The following is a 25,966-nucleotide window of genomic DNA, read 5'->3' on the forward strand; positions in this document are numbered from 1 at the left end:
CAGAAGATGAGGTGGGTAGATCACATAACTAATGAAGAGGTACTGAATAGAATTGGGGAGAAGAGGAATTTGTGGCATGGCTCGACTACAAGAAGGGGTCAGTTGGTAGAAAATGTTCTGAGGCATCAAGGGATCATCAATTTAGTATTGGAGGGAAGCGCGGAGAGTAAAAATTGTAGGGGGGGAATGAATACACTAAATGAATACAATAAACAGGTTCAGAATGATGTAGGTTGCAGTAGTTACTCAGAGATGAAGCAGCTCGCACTGGATGGAGTAGCATGGAGTGCAGCATCAAACCAGTCTCTGGACTGAAAACAACAACAACAACTGCTTTTAACAGTTAAACTGTGTAGAGCATTTTCACTGTTGCCACCATTATTTTCTAATTTCATTGGGAACATTTGGGCAGGACTGAAACTCCGGAAGAAGCACATGGGGAATGTGTAACAACAGATGAAAAATAACTTCGTAAGTCATACATAATGAAGATGAACAAAATCACAGCACACAACAAACTATCACACAACAATCTGAAACTGAGGCATAGTACATGCAGGGAACGTTATAGTAATGAGAAAGAAGGTTTGGCAATAGCAGACGATAAACTATGGCCAACAGTTTCACCAGATTGGCTCAACATGCCCCTGCGTCCTTTGCAACTGTAAATCTTACATTAATTCTGAGCAGCATATAGTAGAACTAGAAAATCCCACTGATGGCAAAAATGAAAAAGGAAAATTTGTATTTTAACAAGAACAAATAAAGATCGTGCTTTACCTACATAATACAAAAATTACTCAGGCTTATTAACAAAAGTAGTTAAAAAGTCTATATATATATAGTGTTTTATATATGGAAAATAGTAACAAGCACGATACAGTTCACAGAACAACCGTTGTAGATTATATTTTTAAAAATAAATTAAAATACTTCCCATGTGAACTTATAAGTGATATATATATTATTCGGAAAACTGCAAATTTTATGATGAAATAAAAACATGAAAAAGTGAGGATGCACTTAAGGCCACCAGCTCTGATTTTTGTGATTTTGGCCTACTGCATCCGGTAGCCATACACCAGATTTTTGAACCACTGCATGCTGATGTCACATGACAATGGAACAATTACATTTCATCACATTTGTCCATTCTTAAGTATACTGATATGGATCATTGTGGATTAATGCATTTAAATGATCTTCATCAAACCTCAAAGGCCTTCCTGAATGTGAAGTGTCACTAATGTCAAAACAATCCACCTTAAAATGAGAAAAACATTTTCGTGCTGCGTTATGTGACATTATCCTCACACACAGTGCAAATGTTTCTGGCTGCCACCGCTGCTGTCACCCCTTTACTGAACTCAGACATAAGAATATATCGGAAATATTCCAATTTTTCCACTTGGCACTCCTTTTTCTAGCATTTACAGCTTCACTCACTATCTCCAAATGACAAAATGACAATATTTATACTTAATTAGTAACAGTGAACTACAAATAAAAAATGACAATCGATTAATAAACCAAAAGCATTTGGAATATCAAAATGCAAAACTAAAACACAACGAAGTTATGCACCAACCTAATATTTCCAATAAAATACTTAAAGAGTTGTTGTCATATAGTAGGTATCATCCTTTTTTAAATATGTAGTCTAAGTGTAGCGGCACCACTGTTTAGGATAGGGAAAGTTAGTTTTGTGCGATATTCGGAGCACGAGTTACAGCCAGGTGCGGACCGGATTGCAGAAAGTTACGCAAACCAGCAGCTGTGAAGGCAAATAGAGGCCACAGGGGCATAGAACTGCTGGAGAGGGCGCACACAGCAGTTTCCATGGCGCAAGTCACAGGGAGAAGAGGGCTACTGGCTAACCTAAGTGTGACTCAAAGCAGTGCATTAGTGAAGCAGCAGCGCTGCAGAGCAACACGGAGTCAACAGGGACAGTGGCTGCTGAGTTGGCTGCTGGCGCAGCCATCTTGACTTAATCGGAACTCTGCAGCTGGTGTACAAGGCTGGCATGACAGAGGGTTGCATTGCACAGGTCGCTGGGGTGCTTCCTCAGCATTGCGGGACCTGTGATGCAGATCGAGGTGAACGGAGCACTGTAGTGGAAGCAAATAAATCATTTGGAAAGTTCTCGCCGAGTTTTAATACGGCACCGCCTGGCACCCCACTCACTACATTTGGTGTCTTCCCACTACATTTGGTCATCCTGATGGCGGCGGAGCGAATCTCGTTCAAGGTCACCCGCCAAGATGGCGGCGCACACAGCCATGCATGAATACCCACCCACCTCCCCAGGAGTCGAAACTCCCGCACCCATCGGTATGTTCTGATTAATAAATAATTAATAAATAGATCTAAAAGATAAGATTTTTAAATGGACCCAGTTATATACTTTAAAAAAAAAAAAAAACCCTCACGAGATAGATAACGATGCTTCGCAACTTTAAATTGAACAATAAAATAAAGGCTAAATTTAAAATTATAAACAATTAAAAAACACATGATTATATACGATAAAGATAATCTCAGACTGGCAGAGAGAGCATCCCAGAGTGACCCAGAGAGCATCCCAGAGTGCCCCAGAGAGCTAAAACACCAAGAAGAATCGCTTCTCGGCTTTTGACAAGATCAATGTGTAGTAGTATGTATTAAATTATAAACTGTCTGGCATGACAGAGGGTTGCATTGCACAGGTCGCTGGGATGCTTCCTCAGCATTGCGGGACCTGTGATGCAGATCGAGGTGAACGGAGCACTGTAGTGGAAGCAAATAAATCATTTGGAAAGTTCTCGCCGAGTTTTAATTCGGCACCGTCTGGCACCCCACTCACTACATTTGGTGTCTTCCCACTACATTTGGTCATCATGATACATTCGGTGGTAGAAGTCGCCACAACATAAGAAAGGGTATTTTTCCAGTGAGGTTTATATATACTGCTGTTTACCGCCTTTAGAATAAGTGTGATGAGAGTGATGACAATAATTAGTATACTTTTTTCATTTTTGAATTATTTGCCTGAATTTTTGAGAACATAAGTAGTCTGCACTGTTGTTCCACCTTCACAATAATAAAATAGTTAGTAAATGATAATCTGGATTTAAGAAAGGTTACATAACTCATAGTGCTATTTAACAATGATCAATTTACAAAACAGTACCAGTGATCTATGCAAGGTTGCGTAAATCACAACACTCTATTTAAAAAAAATGAGGTTTCATGCAATTAATTGTATAGTAAAAAAATTAATCAAGTCATACTTAATCAAAGAAAAGCACAAAGTTATGTTTACATCATTCAAAACTGTAGGACAGAGGAAAAATTTTCAGACAACTGGGAAAAATTATTAATGAAGTTTTTGCAAGGTTCAATATTATGTTCATTGTTGTTTCTAAAATATTCAAATAACCGTCCCCCTGATACACATCAAGCAGACTCATTTCTTTTTACAAAAGTCATAAGTTCGGTATTCAATTCCTTTAGAGATGTAGCAATAGACAAAACTGTAAATAATGTACAGGATGATTATAATTAAAGTTAAACATTCAAACCGTTATAGAAATAACACCACTGGTCAGAATGACGGCAAATTGCAATGGAATATTATCGGAGTAGGAGGGAAAACATATGGCAGAAGAAAAATAAATAGTTACAAAATGTAGCAATAGATGGTGCTGTAAGAATCTTAATTTAATGGAGGTCGGCAACAAATGACAAATGAATCATACAACAATGCCTAAGGTGTACATCTGATGTTAAACAAACTGTACTACTCAGTGTGCATGGGTGTACAGGTGTGATACTGTTAATTACTTAAGCCCCTCCACCACAGCAAGGTCATATCACATCAGATGGTAAAAATCGGTTTTTAATTGTCCTGAGGCCAAAAACCACATAAAAAGCATCAATCACATCGGTTTTCAATTGTCCTGAGACCAAAAAACACATAAAAAGCATCAATCAAAATCAAATCGGATTATTAATTTCTGTGTGACTGGCACAAAACATGTTCAATATGCTGTCCACCGTTTTCCGCACTAGTTAAAATTGAGAAACAGCATGTTCCACAACTGATTGAAGTGTTTCCGGGGTCACGTTCAGAATGTGTTGCACAACATGTGCCTTTAATACAGCTAAGTTTGCAATCAGAACACTGAACACAGCCAGAAGTCACATGGATTAAGATCAGGTGATCGGGACGGTCAGGCTGTAGGGAAATGGCAGCTGATAATTCTAGCATTTCCGAAATTGTGTTTCAGCAGCTGCTTAAATGGATTTGCAATTTGACGAGCTGCGTCATCTTGCATACAAATAATCCCATCATCGCATCCACATTGCTGGAGAGCTGGTATGACATGGTTGTGCAAAAGAAATTCATAGTGCTTACCACTGATGGTACAGGTAGCAGGAACGGAAGCACCTCTCTCTTCAAAAAATATGGCCCTATGATAAATGATGCCATAAAACAGCACCACACAGTGACCTTTTCAGGATGAAGTGGTACTGGTTGATTTGAGTGTGGATTTTCCATTGCCCATATTTGAAATTTCTGTGTATTGACATATCTATCAGATGGAAGTGGGCTTCGTCTGTCCACAAAATCTTCCACTTCCATGCGAGAAAGAAATTCTAAAGCAGGTCAACAGCAAACAACTCGTGCACATGGGTAATTTTGAATGGATAGCAAAGAAGGATGTTTCGTAGGATTTTACACACTGTGCTCATGGGTATGTCCAATGTTCGGGCAATTCGTGCACTACATGTTTGCACACCACCACTTGTCTCCTCCTGCACTGCTGTGGCCACTGCTTCCACTGACGTCGAATCAATTCGTTTCCTCCCTCTACCAGGTTGTGCACCAAAAGAACCTGTCTTTTCAAATTTCCGAATCATTTTCTAAAAACCCACAGCAGTCATCAGACTAAAGCCTTTTTTCAAACCCTTCAGTGTCCAAAATTTCTGCAGAGCAACGTGTGCACAGTCATCATTCTTGTAATACAGCTTTAAAGCAGAGCGCAATCCTGCATTGAGATAGTCATGACGAACGCCGTGTACCCAGCTTATTTATACCAACTTCAATGTGTCGTGCACATGACCGGTGTTTTCATTTATGTATTCTGACACATACAGCGCCATCTATTGATCAATTTTCACACTATTTTTTTTTTCTTCTGCCATACGTTTTCCCCCCTCTCCCTGATAACATTCCATTGCAATTTGATGTCATTCTGACTGGTGGTGTTGTTTCTACAGCATTTTGAAAGTTTAACTTCAATTATAATCACGCTGTTTTTTATTTCACAGAATTATTGATTGGTTTTCTGTTAGTTGTTTCTACATATAGTTCTGGACATTAAAGACCAATTTTCCAGCCTGAGCAAGTGTTAATGAGGTAAAGTATAATTTTCAAAATCCACAGCACTCACAGGAGTTCCAATCTTTGAAGGAACTTATATTGAGTCCTATAGTTTCATGTGGACTCTAAATCAAAGAGTAATTTGGGACTTTCCAGCTTAGCATATCACTGCCAGTGGTGAAAGAAGCCAGAGAGGAAAGAAAAAATCCTACTATGAACTAGGGATCAAACCCTCTACCTTTGAATTTGTAGTCTGACACTCACTGAGCCACAGATGACTTTGGTTATTTTCGTTAAAAATGTCACGTGAATTTGCATTTAGGATAGCTCATATTAAAGAAATAAAAGTTTTAATTGCATAAAAATGTTCAATAGAAAATGAAAGTCTTACAGACAATGGTGTGAAGCCTTACAAATACATATTTTCTCTCATGAAATTTGTTATACAGAGAGTATTAGATTTCAGAGGGAATAATTACAATATTATAAGAACAGAGTGTATATGCAGACAAGAAAAATAATTATGAATTTTTCCCACATTTCTTGGTTAAAAATATACTTTATCCAGGTGAAAATACACTCTTTCCCAGATGAAAATTCAGTGTAACCCTGGTGAAAGTACAGTGTTTCCACATTAAGTGAAAATATACTTTCCCATGGAGCTGTAAAGCTTATCAATTCTGTGAATGGTAAAGGTTTTACTCAATGGGATAGAACTTCCCAACGCTAAGAAACAAAACCGAGCAAATAACAATGCATCATGGAAAGATCTTCAATGTGCATCAACATAGACACTGCATATTTTTGTAGTACAAAACTATAAATATGAATTCCACTAAAGAGAGCGTGGTAGCTTCCGAAGCACTGAAATCGAGATTGTGATGTGATTTTATCAGCTAGTCATAGCTCATTTCACATGACAGCGGATATTCAGAACATAGGACACGTGATGTAGTCAGCCAATAGCAACATCACTGTTACGTAGCGCAAACACACAAATAGGGAAAGTCAATGTTTTGAATTAACATACATACAGGATAGCTACAAGAAAAGCCAAGCTTTCACATACAATACTGGTCATAAAAATTTTTTTCCAATGATTGGACTAGGCAGGATCCTAAGAGCACAACTTAAATTGCAGCAGCTGAATATTTCTGTCAAGCACAATTAATACTTACTCTGCTGTGTCCCAAACACTTTGTAGGTTCCCTGGCTGAATAAATGTTTCTTTGAGCACTTCAACTTTTCCATAGAAAACCCAATTACGTGAGAAATTGCTCAAGAAATCACCTCACACTTTTTTAAGGATAATTATACTTTCTGCCACCATTATTGCATAATTTTTGATCTACAAGAAAACTAAAATAAATATGCAAAACTAACCTTGAGCTTGGTCTCTTTTAACATGTGTTACCCTTTAAGACATATCAAACAGTTTTGCCCATAAAATTTTAAATAATGACATAAATGGCTTGTCTCCTGGGCCCCAAATTTTTCTAAGTAGTTGGTCCTCAAAAGGGTTAAGTTTAGAATCAGATTCAAATGCTACGTGATTCACGAAATTTTTTGAGTTTGATTCAAATACTCTGTGATTTAAGATATTTATCACACATTCTCACACGTAACATTATTCATCTTACATGAAAGGAAATTTAATTTCAGAGTAACAGTTCTCAAACAACGATTCACAATATTTTCCTGGGACCTAGTAGGAATGTAAACAGTTGTGACATCACAGTCATCAAAAGCAGTTTGTTGTTAGGAAGTATTGCATAGTCTTTTTTGTAAAGCCTTTGATACATTTTGCTGTCAGCAGACGTTTGTGTGTGCATTGTGTTTTGCTGTTGTAAATGGCACATTTTCTTTGCAACTGAAGTTTTATTTTTGTGTTATTCTCTCGTTTGTTTTATTGCCGCAGTATTATTCTGCAGTAGCCTGCTAAAGTGAAATTCTTTGTTAGAGTATCAGTTCTAAGTTAAAATTACAAAAATTTAACTAAAAACTAAAACAATAAAAAATTCGCCAGAATTCTAAAAAAATCCTGGGTTTTTCCTGGATGAAAATATTCCTGGGTTTTTCCGAGATTTCCCAGTTGCCCTGAAGAAGGAAATTACTTCATTATTCCTCATAAAAAATTACTTTAGCTCAGAAATGGACAAATAATCCCAGTAACAAAATCTTTGACCACATGGCCTTGCTGCACTAACAGTGCAAACTGCTGAAAGCAAGGGGGAAACTACAGCTGCTACTCCTCCTGATGACATGCAACTCTAGTGTATGGTTAAATGATGATGGTGCCCTCTCTAGTAAAATATTCTGGGAGTTAAATAGCCTCCTGTTTGGGTCTCCAGGTGGGAACTATTCAGAAGGAAGTCGTTATCAGGAAAAACAAAACTGACACCTACACATCAGACCATGGAATGTAAGATCCCTTAATTGGGTACGTAGGTTACACAATTTGAAACGCGAAATGGATAGGTTGACATAAATATAGGGGCAATTACTGAAGTTCGGAGGCAGAATAAACAGGACTTCTGGTCAGGCGAGTACAGGATCATAAAAACAAAATATAAGAGAGGTAACACAGCAGTAGGTCCAATAATGAATAAGAAAATAGGATTGGGGATGAGCTACTATTAGCAGTATTGTGAACATATTATTGTAGCCAAGATAAATTCAAACCCAACAATCACCATAGTACTAGAAGTTTATATGCCAACTAACTCTGCAGATGATAAAAAAATTGAAAGAATGTAGGAAGAGCCAAATTAAATTATTGAGATAGGCAAGGGCAAGAAAAACAATTGTGAGAGAGTGACTGAAATTCATTAGCAGGATGAGAATGGGAAGGAAAAATAGTGGGAGAATGTCGACTGAGAGGAAAGGAATACAGGGGGAAGCCACCTTCTTGAATTTTACACAGAGCGTAATTTAATCATCACTAGCACTTGGTTTAAGAATTATGAAAGAAGTGTGTGTTCATGGAAGAGACCTGGAGACATTGAAAGGTTTCAGATTCACTATATAATGGTTAGGCAGAGATTTTGGAACCATTTTATAAACTGTAAGAGATTTCCCAGGGCACATGTACACTCTGACCACAATTTATTGATTATGAACTGTAAGTTAAAAATGAAGAACTTGCAAAAAGGTAGGAAATTAAGGAGATTGGACCAAGCTAAGTTGAAAGAACCAGAGATTGTTGAGAGTTTCAAAGGGAGCTTTGCGCAACAACTGACTGAAATAGAGAAAAGTAATATGGAAGGAAAAAAATGGGTAGCTTTAAGAGATGAAATAGTGAAGGCTGCAGACGATCAAATAGGTAAACAAACAGAGCCTAATAAAAACCCTTGAATATCACACGAGATACTGAATTTAACAGATGAAAGAACAAAATATAGAAGTGCAGAAATTGAAGCAGGCGAAAGGGAATACAAACCTCTATGAAATGATACTAACAGAATATGCAAAGTGGCTAAGCACGAGGGGCTAGAGTACAAATGTGTGCCATCAACTGTCAGCACATACAGTGCTAGTAACATTTCGTAAACTAGTTTATTTTAACACCAGTTCTTACAAATGTGTACCACATGCACGGTTTTATCATCTGATGTATGACGTGACACTGATGTGTCTGCTCCTGTGAGTTAAGTTCCTACGTGTTCAGGACTATGTAACAGTGCACCATATACAGTGACACTAAAGCACCACATACAGTGACGCTAAATTAATGTATGTTAAGTATGTGAAGATGACAATTAAAGTTTGCAAAAGCTAGTCATTCACATATGTATTTCATGTGTTATCGGCTAAATAAAACTCATTCAACCAGAGTATTATATTGTTGTCAAATGTAAGTATACAGCATCATGCATAACTAGAGGAAATATAGGGAAAGCTGAAAGATGGAAGGAGTATTTCGAGGGGCTATACAAGGGAAATGAACTTAAAGGCAATATTTCAGAAAGGTAAGAGGAGATAGATAAAAGACGAGATGGGAGATGTGAGAATTTGACAAAGCATTGAAAGACCTAAGGCCCCTGGAGTATATGACATTCCCTCAGAACTGCTGGCACCCTCGGGAGGGCCAGGCCTGACTAAGCTATTCCATCAGGTGTGCAAGATACACGAGACAGGGTCGAAATGCTCAGGCTTCAAGAAGAATGTAATAATTCTAGTTACAAAGAAAGCAGGAGCTGGCAACTGTGAATATTGCCAAACTATCAGTTTAATAAGTCATGGTTGCAAAATATTGACACTAATCATTTCCAGAACAACGGAAAAACTGGTACAAGCTGACCTCAGGGAAGATCAGTTGGGTTCCAGAGAAAGGTTGGAATACACAAGGCAATACTGACCCTACAACTTATTGTAGAAAACAGGTTAAGGAAAAGCAAACCTATGTTTACAGAATTTATAGATTCAGACAAAGCTTTTGACAATGTTGATTGGAATCTACTTTTTTAAATTTCTGATGGTAGCAAGGACACAATACAGGGAGCAAAAGGTTATTTACAACTTGTACAGAAACCAGACGGCAGTTACAACAGTTGAAGGGCATGAAAGGGAAGCAGTGGTTGAGAATGGAATGGAGACAGTGTTGTAGTCTATCCACAATGTCATTCAATCTGTACCTTGAGCAAGTTATGAAGGAAAGCAAGGAGAAATCTGGAAAGGGAATTAAAGTTGAGGGAGAAGAAATAAAAACCTTGTGGTTTGCTGACGATACTGTAATTCTGTCAGAGGCATCAAAGGACTTTGAAGTGCAGTTGAACAGAATGGACAGTATCTTGAAAGGATGATATAATTTACACATGAACAAAATCAAAATAAGGGTAATGTACTGTAGTTGAATTAAATCAAATGATACTGAAGGAACTAGATTACAAAAGAGACACTACAAGTAGTAGATTAGTTTTGCTATTTGGCCACTAAAATAATTTCATGGTCGAAGTAGAGACGTTATAAAATGCAGACTGCAATGGGAACAAAAATATCTCTGAAAAAGAGAAATTTGTTAATTTCAAGTATAAATTTATGTGTCAGGAAGTACTTTCTGAAGGCATTTGTCTAGAGTTTAGCCTTGTGTAGAATGACACTTGCGGCATAACTTGACTAAAAGAATGGTATTGGTCGATAGGACACATTTTGAGACATTAGGGAATCATCAGTTTAGTACTGGAACGAAACGTGGGCAGTAAAACTTGCAGAGGTGGGCCCAAAGACAAGTACAGTAAGCAGTTTCAAATGGCTGTGGGTTGCATAGGTATTCGGAGATGAAATGCACAGATTTCACTGGCTTATGCATGCCCAATGCCGGAATGATGGATATGCCACTATCCCGGAAAACAGCGTAGCCTACAATGGTCATCAACACAAAATAGGTGTGATTCATTTGAGCCAGTAAACTGTTTCCTGAATTCAATGTCAATGCACAATATTCCCATACCCAATGAAACTACAGATAGGAGTAATTGTTTCATAAGCACAAACCATCAGTTGCTGAGCACTGTTTTTAGAAACCTGTGATAAACAGTCAGAGGAAGGGGGGGGGGGGGGGGGGGGGGACCACTTTCATCCCGCTGATAACCACGCAGTTGAGCGCCCCACAAACCAAACCACTTTCATCTGCCACCACGTGGGACGTGGGACACAGACTGATCCTTCCCCATCTTTAGAGACTAACAGAATAAAATGGAGGATGGTCAGTGTTACACATGTTATGAACATCCAGGTTATTAGAGATACAGCTTTAGCCCTGATGGTTTGTTAGACAAACCACTCTGCAGTCATCTTAAGTAAAACCGTATACAAATAATGGCAAGACTGTTGTTCAAAACCTGACTCTTTTGTTCAGTGTCTCACTACTGTGTCAGCTGGCTCAGTAATATATAGAAAGGAATCCTCTATCATTTGCACTGATAAGCCAAAACATTATCATCAATGACCACAGTGAGACTGAATGGGCCTGCTGTAGTTGCAGCTGCATAACTCGTTAAGTAAGCATATAAATGGAGCACAGACAAATGAGTAATAATTCAAAGGAGGATTCAGGCTGTAAAAGGGGAAATCCATTAACATGTGCAACTTTAATAAAGGGCAGGTTATTATTGTCTGGTGCCTGGGAACGAGTCTCTAGCATAATGCAAAGCTGGGCAGCTGTTCACATCCAACTATAATGAACGTCTAGGGAAAGTTGTTGAAAATGGTGAAACCACGAGTAGATGACAAGGTGTTGATCATCCACACCTCATCACAGAACATGCAGATTCAAAGCTGTCTGCTGTGAAGAGGCCACGATATCATCAAGATTGGACTGTATATCAACATTGTCCGATGAATAACATTTATTGTTGCACCAGGTCAAAGGTTGTGTCAGCTGCACTGTCATACAGGCAAATGGCTGCATGGAACAGGCACTGTCATCCAGGTACACAGCTGCATGGAACAGGCACTGTGCCATAGAAGCAGGCCAGTGATAATCCTTACATGCTCATTCCATTTCATATCACTTTGCAAAGTTACACCTAGATATTTAATTGAGCTGAATGTGCCACATAGCACACAACTAATGCTGTATTCCAACATCAGGATTGCTTCTCCCACTCATCTGCTTTAACTTACATTATTCTACATTTAGAGCTAGCTGCCATTAATCCCAACACCTAGAAATTTTGTCTAAGCCATCTTGAATCCTGTTATAGTCACTCAATGATGACACCTTCCACTACATCAAAGCATCATCATCAAAAAGCTGCAGATTGCTGCTCACCCTGTCCATCAGATCATTTCTGTATAAACAAAATAACAGCAGTTCTATTACACTTCCCTGGTGCACTCCTGTCTCTGATGAATACTGCCAATGAGCACAATGTACTGGGTCCTATTACTATTATCTAGGTATCTATTTCATAAGGTCGCCCTTCATTAACACTTTATAGTGGGGTACTGTGTCAAACGCTTTTAAAATCTATGTTTATGCATAGGTTTCATCTGCTACAATGACTTTCTAAATCAGAGCCTCATACTATGCAAATTTTCACTACTGTACAGAATTTTTGTGTCATTCATTTTTATTTTAGATTTCAGCTATTAGCTGCATCATGGTAACTGCCACTACCTATTTCCATTTGTCATTTTTATGTCAGTGACATCATTACAATGTACTCTGATATTGTCTCTCCATAACTGCCCCACGAATTTGTCATTTTTATATCGTTATAATTTTAGCCAATCTGTGCTATCTTGAGTTCTTTTTTATTACCAATTTACGCGAATAATCCGTGTAAATTTTTTTCCCAAATTTAAGAAAGAAAAACTGGAGTGCACAGATTAACTGTAATAAGATTGGTGCCATAATGCATTACAATGGAAGGGAGAAACAGATGGTATGTGTCATTCTGGTGGAAAAATCTAACATCCAGTACCCAATGGACCAGAGAAATTCCTATAAAATACTACTTCAGCATAAACGTAAACGAATCGGGGTTTTATTTACATATAATTAGCAAATATAGTGCAGGCTTTCAGATTTGACATACTTACTTAAAAAAAACACGCCTCGTATATATTTTGCATCCTTCTGTTGTTAACAGCCAACTGACAATGTGTCCCCCTATCTTAGACACACTTTTTTTATATTCTGATACGTAGCATTAAATAATTTTGTAAAAATCTTTTTAAACACCATTAATGTTGAAGGCAATTTCTGCCTTGCAACGCTACATTTCAATGTCCTTCACATCTGAAGACAAATGGAAACTGTCGAAACCATTTGTCTATTTTCCTATATGCAGTTTTAGTTAATTATGATTTACAAGAATCAGCATTCACTAAAATAACAGATTGCTGTCTCTACATGGACAGTGTGAGGTGACTACATACAGAAATTGGACAGTAGCTGGCTAGGCCATATGGTGTGATCTGACAAGTCATTACCTCTTTTTAAATGAGGAAAGGCATCAAGTGCTGTGACAACCCAATCAGACATTTCACCTACAGAGTGTGGAGGGTGTAATTCAGGCTGGACTAGTGCCCAGTCATTTGTATTACCATAAGCATTAATCAGTACAATTTATTTCAACTTTCTTGGAGATCACGTGTCACTGTTTCTGCTACATCTGCATGATGATATGCTACTGACACTTTTGTCTTCCAAGATGACGACAGCAGCGTTTACAGTGCTGCACACATGTTCTGAGTTTGACAAACTCTCCAAAATCCTATCATGCCCCAACTGGCTCACTAAATCAGAAGATCTTTACACCAAACAAATTGTCTGGAACTATTTGTAACAGTGGAAGAAAGACATCAGTCTACATGCCCACAATCTAGTAGCTCTACACGATTCAATCATCGATGAGTGGTTTCAGCTGGATATGGCATACGTTAAGGAACTTCATGAACACTTCCTCACTAAAACTAGAGGTAGTGTTATATAGTCATCAGTGGTGATCTCTTATTTTCTGCGCAGTGTGCCGAGTTTCAAGTTAACACTTATGTTTCAGGTACATTATCCCTTATGAGACTCTTGATAAATTGTGTCAAATATTTGTGTCCCCTTACATACTGAATAAGAATATGCCAATAATTTCTACACAGTTATTACAATTTAGCATATGGTGGTCCAAAAATTTTGCTGTGCCTATCTTATTTTCTTTGTGCTAAAGGGCACTGTTACAGATGAGAGCACTTACAATCACTGGTAACTCTTACAGAAAACTCTTCAAACAACTGGGCATACTGACAACAGTCTCACAGTTAAATTTAATCCCTTATGAAGGCTGTTGTCAATAACAGTTCAAACACAACAGTCAAAGTCATAAACATAATACTATATTATTACATTATCCATCACTCACCCTTGGTGTTGCACAGGACGGCGTGAGGTATTAAGCCATAAAAGCCTTTCACCATGCACCTGGTGATGTAATGATTTTAATAGAAAACAACATTAACTTCAAATATAAACTGAAATCAAATATGTTTGGCAACTTTTACTAGCATGCTTCTCTCTTTGGATTCTCTAAGGATTGATGTGCTTTGATGCGAACTCCATGCCATAGGCTGAATTGTGTAAACTTTTCTTCAGAGTCCACAGCAGATGGACTCATTATCAGTTTGTTTAGTTTAGATACATGCATTTTGCATTAACTACCTGTGAGATCTCCATTTGGAACACAAAATACACCCCTGTGTAAACACAATTCGTCAACATAATAGTAATGAAAACCATTAAAATCGAAATATCTTAATGGGTACCTGCAATAGTGGGACTTAAACCTGAATTTTTGTCTTCTGCGGCAACACCTTGTCAACTGTGCCAGTCAAGCATGCTTCACAACCTAACTCAGCACTTAATTGTCCTAGTACCTCTCTTTTGGAGAAAGGTAGAGGCAAAATCAAGCTATGAATCACATAAAGAGATGTTTGCAGATAGTTCAGCTGCTGCAGGATTGCTCTGGAAACTGTTGCAGATTTGATCTGTCAGGATATTCCATTACCACGTACATACAGCTCTACAACAGAAGATTTATTCCGGCCCATCTACACAAACAAAAATTTAACAGATATCATTTTTGTGTAGGAATGATGGTTCAGTAGTCTTTATGTAAAAGATGTGCACATACTATGTAAGTTGACAGGTGTTACGTCTTACTTTGCATGCTGTGTGGTTCTTTTGGAAACAGGAGCGAGGCACAGATGTTGTTCATGAACAGAGTATTCAGATATTAATTTATTCTACATCTAATTACAAATAGTACAAATAATACATAACTTTGTTGCTGTGTTTGCAGCACCAGTTGCTAACAATAGACTTGAGCGTAGAAATATATACAGATATAAAAAATTTATAAATCTGTCACTCTTTGAAACAATGTCTATTCAGAAGATGTCATGCCCTGGCCACTAATGAAAGTCTGTAAATGTTATTCAACTGGCAAACAAATAAAATGAGTGCATGAATATTCAAACTTAAATAAACATGTCATTGTAGTTCTGGAGAGGGGATGCTTGGATCTCATTGGGAGCAGTATAATCATTCGTGGCAGCGCCCTTGTGCCACGGTGGCGTCTGCACGAAACAGTCACGTAACTGGTGGCATGCATAACTGAAAGTGCGGCCAACCAGATAAAGGCTAACACTGCAATTGCAGCAAGAACTAGTCACAAAAAGCTTTGTACTGACTAGCTGAAAAAACATACTGGGACTCCAGAGGACTGCCATGGCGTGTGTACTATTCTGAAACTTCCTGGTAAATTAAAACTGCATGCTGCACCAGGGCACAAACACAGAACTTGGCCTCTTTTGAGCAGTGCTCCACTAACTGAACTATCCAGACATGCATGACTCACGATCTACCATCACAGCTTCCCAGTCTGGCACACACTATCAATCAGCCAGGAATTTTCGCACATCGAGGATGAGTCTAAACAAGTGTGTGTTTTATGTTGTTTTATTTCTGTTTGTTTTCAAGCAGTCCACATCTGCAACACATGGAATTTGGCCAGACAAGAATGTGAAGCAAACCAATGAACTATATGGGTCATCAGGGGTGCTGTTATTATGCACCAGCTGTGATCCTAGAAAACTTTGTGTATCAACGGCAGGGCACAAATAACATCTTGATCCATTATTAACATGCTGTACTGTAATTATACAATTATGGCTTAAAGAAAATTAATGTCTCGTGAACTCAAAATTCTGTACACCATAAGTTACTTGCTGTTCTGCCTTTACATGATCCAGACATACAGCAAAGAAAGAGCTCATACACAGTCAATTACATCTGTGATAATTAATTAATTGTTTATATTTTCAGAAACTGTTAAATTCAATCACATACATGGATATCTATATGAATTTCGTCGTTTCTTAGAGAAAAAGAGTTTGTTTTCATCTTTATTTCTCCCAAGCTCTATTTCAGAGATAATTATATACATAGGACATTATTGCATTCAAGAGAATATATTTATAACAAAAGCTTAGGACAAAAATTGCCTAAGTAAGAAATGTGTCAAATATTGGAGGTGCTGAACACAGTGATAAACTCCGGTCAGAAGCATAGTCCAAACTGAGGATAAATTCACGTAAATGCAATGGTTACCATTCTTTTCACCAATAATGCCAATCAAGATTCCCATTCATACACTTCACTAGTTTTCAAATTTTACAACAATGTTGCCTTATCGAAACTATTTTCCGTGAATAAGACACTAATATCATTGCAAATTTGTTTTCTGTTTTTGCGTCACCACTGCTTCCCAACCGGACAAGCCTTGGAATTATTCAAAATTCACAATAAAGACTTACCTTGAATACAGGCAGAATTCTTAGTTGAATATTAGTGACTATATTATTAGGCAAGTGATGACGCACTGTCACACTGCCCACTAGTCGTGCACGACCAATGCCTAGATGTGGATGCACACTCAGTATATTTTCACTGTCAGTACTCCAGTGACCAGTTTTGCCATCTGGCGAGACCAAAGGCATTGAAAAACAGATTACATCCCCCAGTGTAAGGGTCCTCTGCAAGCATAAATAATACACATGATTAAACTGAAGAAGAAGAAGAAGAAGAAGAAGAAGAAGAACAACAACAACAACAACAACTCACTCCCTGAAATTGAGAAAAAGTAAACACAAAAAACAGATGAAAAGAACCCCTCCATTCAAACTGGAAACAGTGTTATGGAGGATGTTTTGCAAATATTTGCTTAGTAACTACACTCCTGGAAATTGAAATAAGAACACCGTGAATTCATTGTCCCAGGAAGGGGAAACTTTATTGACACATTCCTGGGGTCAGATACATCACATGATCACACTGACAGAACCACAGGCACATAGACACAGGCAACAGAGCATGCACAATGTCGGCACTAGTACAGTGTATATCCACCTTTCGCAGCAATGCAGGCTGCTATTCTCCCATGGAGACGATCGTAGAGATGCTGGATGTAGTCCTGTGGAACGGCTTGCCATGCCATTTCCACCTGGCGCCTCAGTTGGACCAGCGTTCGTGCTGGACGTGCAGACCGCATGAGACGACGCTTCATCCAGTCCCAAACATGCTCAATGGGGGACAGATCCGGAGATCTTGCTGGCCAGGGTAGTTGACTTACACCTTCTAGAGCACGTTGGGTGGCACGGGATACATGCGGACGTGCATTGTCCTGTTGGAACAGCAAGTTCCCTTGCCGGTCTAGGAATGGTAGAACGATGGGTTCGATGACGGTTTGGATGTACCGTGCACTATTCAGTGTCCCCTCGACGACCACCAGTGGTGTACGGCCAGTGTAGGAGATCGCTCCCCACACCATGATGCCGGGTGTTGGCCCTGTGTGCCTCGGTCGTATGCAGTCCTGATTGTGGCGCTCACCTGCACGGCGCCAAACACGCATACGACCATCATTGGCACCAAGGCAGAAGCAACTCTCATCGCTGAAGACGACACGTCTCCATTCGTCCCTCCATTCACGCCTGTCGCGACACCACTGGAGGCAGGCTGCACGATGTTGGTGCGTGAGCGGAAGACGGCCTAACGGTGTGCGGGACCGTAGCCCAGCTTCATGGAGACGGTTGCGAATGGTCCTCGCCGATACCCCAGGAGCAACAGTGTCCCTAATTTGCTGGGAAGTGGCGGTGCGGTCCCCTACGGCACTGCGTAGGATCCTACGGTCTTGGCGTGCATCCGTGCGTCGCTGCGGTCCGGTCCCAGGTCGACGGGCACGTGCACCTTCCACCAACCACTGGCGACAACATCGATGTACTGTGGAGACCTCACGCCCCACGTGTTGAGCAATTCGGCGGTACGTCCACCCGGCCTCCCGCATGCCCACTATACGCCCTCGCTCAAAGTCCGTCAACTGCACATACGGTTCACGTCCACGCTGTCGCGGCATGCTACCAGTGTTAAAGACTGCGATGGAGCTCCGTATGCCATGGCAAACTGTCTGACACTGACGGCGGCGGTGCACAAATGCTGCGCAGCTAGCGCCATTCGACGGCCAACACCGCGGTTCCTGGTGTGTCCGCTGTGCCGTGCGTGTGATCATTGCTTGTACAGCCCTCTCGCAGTGTCCGGAGCAAGTATGGTGGGTCTGACACACCGGTGTCAATGTGTTCTTTTTTCCATTTCCAGGAGTGTATATTAAATGCCATGCTTACATAAATACATGTTAATGTGTGTTTGCAGATGGAGCCACGCACTTGAATTTTCTAAGCATTAAGTAGAATACACAGTGGAGTTGACTTTTAACTAGTGAAAAATTATTGCTTTGGTAATACTGATTGAAATGAAGTAAATGTTACTAATGTCAAGAACAGTATTCCACATTTGTCAGCTACATTAACGCTGGAGAACTACATGTGTTTGTGAAAGAAAAAAAAATTGGAAAAGAAGTTTCAGCCAGAATTTACATGGTCTGTGATGCAATCCACACAACAGATTAGGAAGCAGATTCCCCCCAAAGTGGTGTTATACAATGGTGTGTTCACACTATATGCAACCCAATGTGACCCGGACAACAAGAAGCGCAGTTGTTGAGAAGTCTTCAAATAATATTTTTTCTTGGGCCAGTAAATGTGTTTTTAGTACAAAACAGTGTTCTCAGAATTCAAGGCTGTCATTAATGGATGCATAATATCAACCAGGAGAGGATGACTGTAGGGGAATTCCATCATTCGTACAGCACCTTGAGAAAAGATCATGACAAATTCTGAAATTACTTCAAAATGAGTACAGGAACATTTGATTGTACAGTACCATCTGCTTCAAGTAGATTACAGAAGAAAACCAAACGTTTCAGAAAGGTTATTACCACTGTTCGATAATTACACATTTTAAGTAGACAACACTTTTTACTATTAGCATTTTAACCATAGTTTACAATTTAGAAAATAGCTGTAAGTGAGTTGTAATACTGTTCATGATAGTTCACTGAAATTATCAAAGTTTCCATTAGCTCGGGGGTTTGGAGAAACGCTTTTAGCATGAGGATTTTCATGACTGTTAGAAGTCACTGTAGACTACTGTAATTCTTCCAAAAGAATCTGCAACATTTTAATACTACAGTTTCCTCTGATGTGCTACAGTTTCCTCATTATGCGCAGTAAAGTCAGTACAAAGTGATAGCTGTCGTCTTGTGTCTCTGAATTTAAGAGTTGTTTCTGAATAAGCTTCAGCTTTTGTTTTTCTATGTTTAGCAGTTCTGTATTTGCACATTTCCTTTTTCTCTTCTGTATGCCTGGCAAAGGAAAGAGTGGGGAAGAAGGCATTGAAATGATGACCTCTGAATTTTCCAACAGCCTTGAAGAGCTGGCTTCCAATGAACATATGCTGTTTTTGCCACCTGAAAAAATCTGTACATCTATAATGGCAGCCATTGACAATGTAGCATTGCCATGTAGAGAGAGGTTATGTTTCTGAAAGTAATATTATTTTTTATCTTGTATGGTGTAATATTGTCTTTCAGGAACACCAGTACTTCTTACCATGGCCAATTTGAATGGCAAGCTGCTGTTGTTTCCAGAACAGTCTATGTGAATCATTTTCAGTTCATGGTGCATTTTTCCACTTTGCCTTCACTATCTCACTGGGAAGTGTAAGATGCGAATACATGCATAATTAAGTACACTTTGTATGGAGTACAATTTCTTTTCTTAGTGCATCAACTGCAAATCCTGTGAAGATCCTTTGCATTGTTAATTCTGTTAATTTCATTTTTTCCAGACATTTGTTGGTCAGGCTCTCTCTCCATGCTCCGTCGCACTCATTTCGGATGGGTCTAACTAATTCCTCACAATGTGTACATGAAACGCTTGCAACAATACAGAAAATTCTGGGCCCTGCAAAACCGTAGCTTCAAATAGGTGCACAACACATGTATGCCAACCACAATTTACCAAATGCTATAGGGCCATTGATGGCAGCACATTTGGGTTCACTGTTCCTTCTCATTCTGATACAAGGTACTGGAACTGATGATAACAGCAGATTAATAAAACTGACATTGGGAGTTATGGCAAGCAATAAGATGGTGGGACATTTAGGGTTAGCGATTTGTTCAATAATACATTGAACCTCCATAAAACTGGCCACCATTGAAAGAAGTACTTGATACCTCAGTAAAAGCCACATAAATGTTCACTGGGGACGAACCTTTGCCCTCTTGGAAAATTTAATGCATTTGTTTCCTGGAGGGTCACCAAGTGAAGAAGATACACTTAACAAGAGGTTACAGAGGCCTAGAATGGTGATGGAACAAACATTAAGAATTATGTCCAGAAAGTGGCATCTTCTTCAATCACCATGAAAAAATCGAAAACAATGCTTTGACAGCATACTTTTGAAATAAGCAATGAGAGTCAGAGTGGCATTCAAATACTGTCCACAGCCATTAATGCAAACTTTTCTGAGGAAGAATATAATAGAGGGAAACATTCCACGTGGGAAAAATATATCTTTAGATGATGAGACTTACCAAACAAAAGCGCTGGCAGGTCGATAGACACACAAACATACACACAAAATTCAAGCTTTCGCAACCAACGGTTGCCTCATCAGGAAAGAGGGAAGGAGAGGGAAAGACGAAAGAATTTGGGTTTTAAGGGAGAGGGTAAGGAGTCATTCCAATCCCGGGAGCAGAAAGACTTACCTTAGGGGGAAAAAAGGACAGGTATACACTCGCACACACACACATATCCATCCGCATATACACAGACACAAGCAGACTTGTCAGTTTTGTTCAAAATTTCAAACAAATGTGACTTGCAGTTGTTTGATGGTGGCAGCCTTAAGTGAATGCTTTCACAGATTTCACTGAAATGGATAAAGATGGGAACCAACCACTTGTAAATCATTTTTATTTAAAAATGTGGTCTGCAGTCCATAGACAAATGGAATTGATGGAAGTTGCAACAACAATGAAGACTTTTTATTACTGGATAAATGAAATTAAATATGATAGAAGCAGTGGAGATCTGCCACATTTTCATTACCTGATTGGGGTTCCTTCTGAAGAACTAATTGATCAAATACATGTATTGTGACAGAAGATTATCATACTAAGATTTGCATGATCACTGAGCATATCATACCAACAGGAAGATAACACCTCGAATTACGTTTTGCATATGAAGAGAGATCTTGAAAGGTTGTTTGTTCATTGTCTTCTCACCAGAAACCCTCAACAAGAAGATTGCAAAAACAGATATGAAAAAGATGAAGCACAACGGAAAGGACTTCTTACTTCATTATGTGCCTGCAGATGAGATGTGGTTCCACCTCTACCACAGGAAAAACAGTGGTCAAAGAAGAAGGAGAAGGGGACACAAAGAAGCAAAGTGTGAAAAATTATGTGAGGATTATAGCACCATCACATTAAGCTACCTCCTACCACCCAAAATTCCAACAACACTCAAATATAATTTCAATCATAAGTTATACAAGAAAAAGGATAACAAACTCCTAGCATAATGACTGTGGTAAATATGAGAAAGTTACTGTAATGAAGCAATGAAAATTACTGTAGACAAACTTACCACTGAAGGCAATATAATTTCTCCAACTGTAAGTTTAATATAGTCAGCAGAATGCTGAAACACAATGTCATCCCAGATTTTCAGCATCGTTGAGCTCTCTTGTTCAAAAGTTGCATGAACCGATCCATCCTTTGGTTTTTTGCTAAGTTGAACAAGATCAAATCTATTTGTTCTGAGTTTGATATCTGACTCAACTGTAGTAAATGTCATTCCTGTGTTATCATGGTAAGTGATGGAAAAATCTGCTGTAATGCCTTTTGGAAGCACTGAGACTGTTTCATCTTCAGCAACATGAAAAATTGGATTGAAATTTATCATCATATAATGAATTGGTTTAACCTGAAAAATAAATAAAATTACTGTACCTAAGCACATTTCATAGTTCACCAGTAACATGGCTAATATATTAGGCATGCCAAACTATGAGTACCACATGATTGTGTCAGTTACACTTGTGTTGTTGTGACAGCTACACACAACAATTAATTGAAGTCATTTAATTGAAGTTATTGCAGAATATTTTTATTACTTAAAAATATATGTGTACAACCTGTTTCATAGTTGGCCCTTTTATTAACAATTGGCCACTTACATGAATGCGAATTAATGAAGTAATATCACAAAAAAATTAAACAACAACACAGGCTTGAATAAAACAGCAAGAAATATTTTGCAAAAACTGACATTTTCAATGGAAGTCAATGACTGATAGCAAACAGTGTGATTTTTACTATCAAATGCAATCACCTTCTTATTTTCCTGACTGACCAGTTTTGACCATTGGTCATCTGTAGAACCTTGTACAGCAAACAGTGAGCTATGATATCTTACATACAAACAAGTCATGTACTGTCAGGTTGCAAATGACTGTACTTTACAATCAAAAAATCAACAAATACATTCTTTTCCAAATAAGGAACACCACATCATGTTCAGTGAATGATGACTATTTATCACATTTTAAAATGTGGACAAGGTTAATTTGACCATTAAATGAACTAATTACCCACTGCGAAGAGCCACAGGTTGTTTGCAAAGGGTCACATGGGATGTGTTGCAATAACATTATGTTAAATAGCTACATGCCACTCATTGCAGGTTCAGAAATGACATCCTATTTCAAGATAAAATTAAAAACTTTATTGTTCATCTAGTTTCAGGTTTAGCTCGTCACGGAAACTGACAGAAGACAAAATCAAAAGGACATCATCTTTGTAAAGGGCACCACATTCTTAGAAAAGAACAATTAATTGCAAAATAGTACCAATAAATCTTATCAATAAATTTCTAAAAAAAAAAAAAGAACAGCAAAATAGATTTTGGTATGAAGCTTGCAAAAATCCAGTGTGGATTCTCATTAAATAATTGATCCAGTAGGATTCCTAACGTCATGCACTAAAAATAACACGATAGGATATATACAATATGCCATATGTTAAAATATAAAAGTAACAAAAAAAAAAGAAAAATACAGATAGCACAAGTTCTCAGTCAATACAGAAAATCAAAAATTGTTTTCAAAATAAACAAAAGATACTGGAAATCATTCAGATCTACACAGCAACATGCTCACATCCTGAAAGCAAGGTAGAAGAGTTACTGGAACTGATATATGAAAGCAAATCCCACTACAGTATCATAAACACAAATTTTAATGATAAAATCAGACAAAAAGTAAAGAATGATTCTTTGATGGGGAAATTTCAGATGGGGTTGGATAAAAACATTGAAACATTGCAAGAGATGCATGCATGAACTGGAGATCCCAGCCATGATTGCAGGTTACGCTCTTGTATTTGATCGCAAAATACACCTCTGCAATGTTCTCAACATGTTACAAGTGTCAGTCATGATCAGAACAGTGTTCTGTGTAGTTGTGAGTGCATATGTTAGAGTAAGTGAACGTGGGCAAATTGTTGGTGTTCATAGGTAGGTGCTTCTGTAACCAAGGTAGTCAAAATGTTTGTTGTCTAAATATTTATACTGCATACACAGAAAGCAGAAAAACATCCTCCGTAAAAGCAAAACTGAGCAAAAATGTGTGTTGAATGACAGTGACAGATGATCAGAGAAGAAGATTGTGTTAAAAAATGAAAACACAACAACCACAAAAGTCACAGTAGAACTGACTGTAATACTTGAAAACCCTTTCAGCACCTAAACAATTCAAAAGGGAGCTCCAAAAGCAAGGAATTGCTGGGTGAGCTGGAACCCCAGAACACTCATCAGTGGAGCAAATGTTCGCAACAGGTAAACATGGTGCCAAAGCCATAAACCTTGGACTTTAGAGCAATGGAAAAATATCATTTGGTCAGGTGAGTCTTGTTTCACACTGTTTCCAACTTCTGAACTCATTTGTGTCCCAAGAATGAAACATGGAGGGGCTTCGGTGATGATTGGGGCTGTCATATCATGGATTTCCATGAGCCCAAGTTTAATGTGCAAGGTTGCATTACTGCCAAGGATAATGTGACCATTTTCACTGAACAGGTCCACTCCGTGGTGGAATGTTTGTTCCCCAATGATGATGATGTGTTCCAAGATGACAGGAGCCCTGTTCACACAGCTTGCATTGTCCAGGACTGATTTTGTGAACATGAGGATGAAGTGTCAGATCTCCCCCAGTATCATAGTCACTAGATCTCAATGTTATTGAGCCTTTGTGGTTGACTTTGGAAAGAAGGGAGAGTGATCCTCTCCACCTCTATCATTATCAGTTGAGCAAGCATGCCATGATTTCATACGAAGAAAGCTCTAAAAATCCAGTGAAAACCATACAGGACCTGTATTTGTCTATTCTGAGACAACAGATAGTTGTTTTGAATGCCAATGGCTTTCCTATACCATATTAGGCATGGTAATGTGTTATGTTTGTGGTGTTTCCATATTTTTGTCCATCCCATGTAAATGACAGAAGTCATAAGTTAGCAGAATTAGCCACAGACAAAAGTATGTTTTTCCTTAACATATATTTTGCAAATGAAAACAATTATAAAATGGACTTGGCAAGAACTAAATGGAACTAAAAATTAAATTGTAAAATAAAGGAAAGGCAACTACTCACCTGTAGCACACTGATGTGTGGTGCATAGATACATATAACAGGGCACAGTATCAACTAGCTTTCAACACCTGCCTCTTCTTCTGGCAGAAAAAACACACATTCTCAGAAACAACCACGTAACACCCAAATGTATACTACAGTGGCCATGGAAACACTGATTATTAGATAGAACGCCTTTCATTTTGTTGTGCAGCCACTGAGTTATTTGTCTCTCTCTCTCTCTTACCCCACATTATCCCATTAAACCTACCTTGGCTCTTACATCCTTCCCTAAGCACTCTCTACAACCATCTGTGCAGCCAAATGCAATCTAATAATCAGTGTTGTTGCTGCCATAGAAATGTACATTTGAGTGTCTCTGTGGTTGATCACGTGTATTTTCTGCCAGAAGAAAAGTCATGACTCAAACTCCAGTTAATAGGGTGTTCTGCTACATGTGTCTGTAAGCCACGAACCAGTCTGCTAATGGTGACTGGTTGCCATTCCTTCATTTTACATACAGTTCCATCGAGGAATTTCCATAATTTTTATAAAAATTAAACAGACTGTTTTTATAAAAAAAAATCTACAGCACAAACTAATTCTACACCATGATCCAACCCTAAGTCACAATAAACTCGTAAGAAGAAGAGTAAAAATAGGTACATAGCTTCAAATAAACTCACTCATCAGACAACAAGTTAAAATGTAAATTATGAGCATTTATCCAAGAATCATTAGATGTACAAATGAAATTAAGTAACAAGTTGTTTGTAAAATGAAGGTTATACAGACCTAGATTAAATGGTCCGTTGTTTAACAAAGATACTTAGTCAAACAGCAAAAGGTATTACAGGCATGTAGAAAGTAAAACAAATGAAAATTTCTAATGGAACAAGACAATTGTTACAGAGAAGGCAAGAAACACTAGCAAACAATTATAGGAACATGATAGAAGATGCTGAATTAAACAAGAATGATGAAAGGTAACTTCTTGAAAACAGCCACTT

General features: G+C 38.5%; 1 protein-coding gene across 1 annotated transcript in view; it reads right to left on the minus strand.

The window, feature by feature from the left end:
* LOC126088118 (nuclear pore membrane glycoprotein 210) overlaps nt 1–25,966 on the minus strand; it is a 241,665-nt gene that overhangs the window by 91,305 nt on the left and 124,394 nt on the right. The window contains exons 8-9 of the mRNA XM_049906217.1: nt 21,914–22,252; nt 16,679–16,897 (exon numbers count right to left, since the gene is read on the minus strand). Coding sequence (XP_049762174.1) covers nt 16,679–16,897; nt 21,914–22,252 — 558 coding nt within the window. The remainder of the gene's footprint in view (nt 1–16,678; nt 16,898–21,913; nt 22,253–25,966) is intronic.

The sequence above is a fragment of the Schistocerca cancellata genome, chromosome 6 (genome assembly GCF_023864275.1).
Source record: "Schistocerca cancellata isolate TAMUIC-IGC-003103 chromosome 6, iqSchCanc2.1, whole genome shotgun sequence".
Classification (NCBI taxonomy): Eukaryota; Metazoa; Arthropoda; class Insecta; order Orthoptera; family Acrididae; genus Schistocerca; species Schistocerca cancellata.